The sequence below is a fragment of the Myotis brandtii genome, unplaced genomic scaffold (genome assembly GCF_000412655.1).
Source record: "Myotis brandtii unplaced genomic scaffold, ASM41265v1 scaffold743, whole genome shotgun sequence".
NCBI classification, from domain to species: domain Eukaryota; kingdom Metazoa; phylum Chordata; class Mammalia; order Chiroptera; family Vespertilionidae; genus Myotis; species Myotis brandtii.
In genome coordinates, this window is record NW_005370960.1 from 2,008,663 (window position 1) to 2,014,902 (window position 6,240).

Sequence of the window (6,240 nt, forward strand, 5' to 3'; positions counted from 1 at the left end):
TGGAACTTCGCACGCAGCAGAGTGGCCACGACCCTGCGGGGGGCGTGCAGGAGTTCATCGCAGGCATCAGCTGCCCCTCTCTGGGCGAGAGGCAGTATTTCCTGAGGTGGATGGAGTGGGGCCTGGCCTGGGTGGCCCAGCCAAGGCCAAGGCAGCCTCCAGAGGCGGCTCCGGCCCTGAGACCAAAGCAGGGTGGGGCTGGGGACCGAGAGCCACTCTGGCCGGAGCCCCTGGGGGTGGAGCACTTCCTGCGGGAGATGGGACAGTTTTACGAGGCAGAGAGCTGCCTGGTGGAGGCTGGGAAGCTGCCCACAGGCCAGAGGCGGTTCGCCCACTTCCCAGGCTTAGCCTTGGAGCTGCTGGTGAGGGGGCTGCCCCTGGAGCTGGTTGACGGGAGCACGCGGAGCACCCCCCTGCGCTGGGTCACGGGGCTCTTGAAGGAGCTGCACACGCGCCTGGAGAGAAGGTCACGGCTGGTAGTGCTGTCGGCGCTGGGCGTGCCCGGAACCGGGAAGTCCACGCTTCTCAACACCATGTTCGGGCTTCGGTTTGCCACAGGGAGGGGCCGGGGTCCTCGAGGGGCCTTCATGCAGCTTGTCACAGTGGCCGAGAGCTTCAGCCAGGACCTGGGCTGTGACCACATCCTGGTAATAGATTCGGGGGGGTTGATAGCAGGCGCCCCGGCCACGGCTGGAGAGCGCTTTGAGCTGGAGGCCTCCCTGGCCACATTGATTATGGGGCTGAGCGATGTCACCGTGGTCAGTTTAGCGGAAACAAGGGACATCCCACCGGCTATTTTACATGCCTTCCTGCGGCTGGAGAAAACGGGGCACATGCCCAACTACCAGTTTGTGTACCAGAACCTTCATGACTCGTCTGCCCCTGGCCCGAAGCCACGGGAGAGGAGGCCGCTACTGGAGTCACCCTCGGACGTGAGCAGAGCCTCCACACACGTGGACAAGCAGGGAGACGGCCTCCGGACGCTGGCGGACCTGGCCTTCTGTGACCCCGAGAAGCAGCACGTCTGGCATGTTCCTGGCCTGTGGCACGGAGCGCCTCCCATGGCTGCCGTGAGCTTGGGGTACAGTGAGGCCGTGTTTGAGCTGAAGAGATGCCTGCTGGAGAACATCAGGAACGGCCTGTCCGACCCCCACAGGAATATTCAGCAGCTCATTGAGCTGGTGGGACTGCTGTGAGTGTGGCTACTCGAGGGTGTCCACCTGGGGCTGGCACCTGAGGCGCTGGTGTCCTGCCCATGGGAGAAGGTAGAAAAGCGAAAGACGGGGCCTGGAGTCTCCTACCCTATTAAGCTGCAGAGGCTGTGGGTGTGGGACAGCTCTGGGGGGGATGCATCCAGGACTATGTCTCAGCTCCTTGGGCGGCCCGTGGTGGGGCCTCTTTCATCGGTGCCTGGAGTGGAGAGGTGCTCTCTCTCCATCACCCAGCCGGCGCACGAGTCCCAGGAGAGGGGTGGGGAAGGGGCCCCAGGAAGCATACAGGCTTCCCTCCAGCCCATCGTTGGTGGGTCCATGCTGCCCGGACAGAGTGCCCATGTGGCAAGTCTATTTATTGCCTGACGTGAAGCCCTCCCCGGCCCCACCCGGCTCACCCTGCTGCACCTCATGCCCTGCAGCACCTGGTATACAACTCCCCATGACAGGAACACGTGCTCACGTGCCAGCCCCGCCCCCAGACTGTGAGCTCTTTGAGGGCAGGGGCTGTGTTACCCAACTTTGTCACGCCAGGGCCTGGTACACTGTGGGCGCGTTAATAAAAGTTTGTGAAACGAATGGATGCACGAGTGAGAGGAGCAGGCGGTTCCTCTCCGGGCCTGATGTTCCCGCTTCCTCCGAGAGGATCCATGTTTTTCTGAGGGAGGGTGTGCAGGGGACCCCTGAGAGGAGGTCCCTTCTAGGCTGTTACTGGGAACAGGCAATGTTCCTGCAGCAATCCCCATCACTGTCCCCTCTGTAGGGAGGGAAGGGGCCCAGAGCAGTGGACCTGGGAGGGCAGAGCGGCTAGGGAGCCGCTGCCCTAGGCGCCGGCCCTCCACTTCCTGGTTCTCGTCCCCAACGCCCACACAGCAGGTTCACCCACCGGCCCACGGTGCCAGCCCTGACTTTGCTGCCGTGCTCCTGGGACCAGCCTTCTTCCCTGCCACCATTTGAGCCAGAATTTGGGGCCCCTCTCTGGTCGATTCTCCAGCTGAAGTCCTGGCCTGCACTGGCCTCATCAAGGTCACTGCCGAGCCTCGGAGCCAGTCCCAGCAGTGGCACCCGCTCTGGGGATCTCAGCTGTGTCCTTGGGCCTCCTCCCCTATTTTGTGGCTTCAGGAAAACTCGGCCGGAGGTGGTGGCCCGAGCTCCTCTGTGTCCTTTATTCCTTTTGCCAGACTCGGTCAGTGAGCCTCGGTCTGGAACAGCTTCCTCGAGCCAGGCCCCTTGGCCCCTCGGCCCTTCTCTGCATCCCAGGACACCGTGGCTTCCTTGGTGTTTGGGATGTTGTCGCCGGGCGCTGTGAGTCTCAAGACTCACAACAGGCAGAGCCAGACTCAAACTCTGGAAACCTGACCTGCGGAAAACGTCTTCTCTTCTGAAACTTAAGAATCTGTACTCCTCAGGCACTGGAAGCTCATCTCTTTCTGGACCATTAAATGACACAAGTTTTTAGATGTTGGTTCACAGGAAATAGCTTAAACTTCCCATTACTTTGCTTCTCCAGCTCAGTGGGACGTTCACCCAGGATCCTTCTGGGCCTAAATCCAGGCACTGGGAACCTGTCTTAGAATTGCTGTAACCCCTTTAAAATTGAGTCCAGCTATTCCAGAAATCTGACCTGGGGAAGCTAGCCCTACTGGTTCCCTACCAGTCAAGGGTTCTTTACGAGGGCGTCTAGCCATTGTCCAAAGTTAAGGTTCGGCTATTGAATTCCTGAAAATCAGGTGTGTGCTTTTCCTTCTGGGAAGAGAGTTCATAGCTTTACATGGATTCTCAAAAGGCTGAGCTTCTTTTTCTTGATGATACATAAAGCAGTGTCTGCAACTGAGGTTATCTTAGTTTTACTGAAACACAGTACCTGGCAGGGCTGGTGTTAGAAATTTGTACGGACGTATGCCTGGTATGGTAGCTCTCCCCAGCTCCTCAGATGTGAGTGAGCCCGGGAAAGAAAAATCCTTTCTCTTTTTTCTGAGTCAGTAGTAAAAAAATTTTTTTTGACTATAAACCTATCCCGAGTTCCTAAGATGTCAAGAAAACCAATTCGGAGTGTGGCTTTCCCAGCACAGAGTCAGGATGCAGAGCAGCGCCGGGGGTTTGATCCTGGTATGGTGACTTTTACCTCTCGCCTCACAGCCCCCATGTGCTGTCCTGGGCCTGGGCCTCCTTCCATCGCCCCTGGCTCTGTCTGCCCAGGCAGGCACTTCTCCCTCAGGATGCAGCCCCACCTCCACCCTACCCTCCAAGAAGCAGGGCCTGTGAGAGCTCCAGGTACCGTCCTGATCTTCCCTCTTGTCTGCTTTTCTGCCCCCCGCCCCCTCTCCAAGCTCCCTGCTCCCCGAGGAAGGTGATGTCAGCCACTTTGGAGTCCTGATCTATCCTGGGGTCTGAGAATCAGAAGTGAGGTCTGAGTTGCTGGCATGTGATGCCCATTTTCCCATCCGCTACTCCAAGCTCTGGAGTGTGGCTTTCAGCCCCAGGTTACTGGCAAAAGGAACAGGGTGTTTGGAAATGGCTCCGTCAGGAGACTGGTTACTTCAGCACCCGAAGCTGAGGTCAGTAGTGCCACTCCATCTGTGCCTCAGCAGCGGAGAGGGGCTGGAGAAGGACCAGGGTCAGAGCCCCTTGGCTACCCATACAGAGAGCGGAGGACGGTGCTGGGACTCGGGTTCAGCTGTGGTTTGGCTTAGTTCCCAGATGAGAGCTTGGAGCCTTGGATTCTTCCTGGTGAATGGGCCGGACACTAGGAGAAAACAAATCACCAGTAGCCATTTTATTTATTTTTTAATCCTTATTGTTGAAAGTATTACATATGTCCCCTTCGTTCTCCCATTGACCCCTTGCTACCAGGAGTAATTCTGAAATACAGGTTTATAACACGTACAGTGTGAGCTGAGGATGTCAGTCTTCCCCGCGGACCAGCGTGAGTGGGATTGTCTGGGCTAAGCCTGCAGCCAACAGGAAGGCAGAGGGCTCTGGCTGGGGCACCTCTCCCTGAGGCTAGACTCACCATATTCCTGGCTGGACTGTGCAAATCCAGAGGCCCCCCTCACACAGTGTCACCCACAGTGGCCAGTGCCCTATCTAATAGAGGCAAGCCCTTGGGCTGTACTGGACAGACCATCTCGAAGACGTCCAGACCACCCAGCAGGCCCCTCCTCTGCCTTGTGGTCCAAGAGGGGCAGGCGTGGACTAAGTCCATCCCCTCTGAGTGAGCTGGTGTAAGAGCTAGACCAGCCTCCCCCCCAGGTGCCCCTGCACAGGTTCTGGGATTCTGCCGCATAAACCTGCATTCAAGGCGCTGGTTCTCGACCCTGGCTACAAATAAGGGTCATCTGAGGAATGCTGGGAAAGCACGGTGCCACCCCCAGTCCTATACTTGGGGTGTGGGGCCCAGTGGACTCGCATGTGCAGCCAGGGTTGAGAACCTCTGCTTTGAGAGCATAAAAGCCACTGATGCCTGGTGATCACAAGGGCTCGCGTCTGAGAAAACCACAGCTGCACATCCTCCTCTTCCTGGGCCCTTGGTGTGGTCACTTGTTTCTAGACGTGGCTGTTCCTCATCCAGGAAGGGCCAGTGCTAAGCAGTCTGTGCTCAGCCCTAGACCCCACCATTCCCGATCCTACGTGGTTCTGAAGGCTCCCACTCACAGATGCAGTGGAGCCCAAACACTTGCTACCATTGCTCGTTCTAACCTCAGGTGAATCTCTGACCTCCATCTTCTCTCTGCAAACCCTGTGAAAGACAATATTGCCTTTCACAGGATTGATGGGGGAAGAAGGCAAGTGCATCAAAACACAACAGGTGAAAACTGCAGAAAAATAAAACACCCTGTTAAAAATTTCCACTGGCAACGTGAAACAGTGCAGCAATTCATGCATTAAAATTGTCCTTTTAGGTTATTTTAATTATGCACTCATAGGACACCACTCCCCCGCCCCCCATCAAGGAACCAGCTCCTTTTTGCAACAAGGCAGGTAAGAATTTTAAAAAGGTGGGTAACCATGAGAGAGCTAGACCAGTTAGAATTGCTGGGAGACATCTCAGGAATGAAGAAAAAAACGCTGATAGTGGTATTGCCTACTGCATTGAGGACAGACCTTTGACCCCGAGCACAACCACCCTGCTGAGCACTGCCGTCTGCTCCCAGAGGAGTCAAGGCCATTGTCACCTTTGCTGCAAAACCAGCCACTTCTCTCCTCTGATTGAGGTCGTGTTCTTGTGAGTTCTCATCAACCCTAAATAGCTGGCTTATCTCCCTCAGAGGATGAGAAATCAGGGACTCTATTCTTAAAAACAAATGGACCAAAAAACAAACAAACACAAAAAACCCCACCACCCCAAACCCCACATTTATTAGCTACTCATTCTGTCAGACAATTTATAATGAAATTTTTCAAAGCAATCATCACTGTCCCCATTTTATAGATTAGGAAAACTGAGGCTTAGGAAGGTCCAGTCACTTGTCTAAATTATACACTAGGAAGCAGGAATTCAGATACCAACTCCCATGTTCCTCAGCACTTTGGAGTAAATTTATAAAAAAAAGAAATTTATACACACACACACACACACACACACACACACACACACACACACTAGAGGCCCAGTGCACAAATTCATGCATGGGTGGGGTCCAGGCCAATTGACCACAGGCGGTTGGCCAGATGGCCCCGCCCCCTGGTCAAACTCCCAGTCAAGGGGACAATCTGCATATTAGCCTTTTATTATATAGATAAAAGGCTAATATTCTAAGTGACCTTCCCTCCGTTCGGGTAATGATGTCATGCAGCAACGCCTGGCTTCCTTTCCCTAGCAACTAGCCTCCTTGCAGTTTCTTTGATCCTCACAGAAGTCCTGGAGTAGGCAGATAGGAGACTTGGTGGAATCCAGTTTTATTTTCATTAGCTGGAAAATGGAGATTTTAGAAAGCTTAGAAACTTGACCCTACTGAAAAGAAGTAAGAAATGGTGGGCCTTAGGGGGAAAAAAAAGAAAAAAAGAAATGGTGGACCTTGAAAATGAC

General features: G+C 54.9%; 2 protein-coding genes across 2 annotated transcripts in view; both read left to right on the forward strand.

Moving 5' to 3' along the window:
• The window catches only part of LOC102253465 (up-regulator of cell proliferation), a 6,931-nt gene extending 5,141 nt beyond the window's left edge, over positions 1–1,790 (forward strand). Inside the window, exon 5 of the mRNA XM_014530547.1 lies at positions 1–1,790. This exon is cut by the window's left edge and continues 23 nt beyond it. Coding sequence (XP_014386033.1) covers positions 1–1,196 — 1,196 coding nt within the window. The 3' untranslated portion in view covers positions 1,197–1,790.
• A 1,500-nt stretch (positions 1,791–3,290) lies between these two features.
• The window catches only part of MRPS24 (mitochondrial ribosomal protein S24), an 8,365-nt gene continuing 5,415 nt past the window's right edge, over positions 3,291–6,240 (forward strand). Inside the window, 1 exon segment of the mRNA XM_005882926.1 lies at positions 3,291–3,320. Within this exon segment, the coding sequence (XP_005882988.1) occupies positions 3,291–3,320 (30 nt within the window).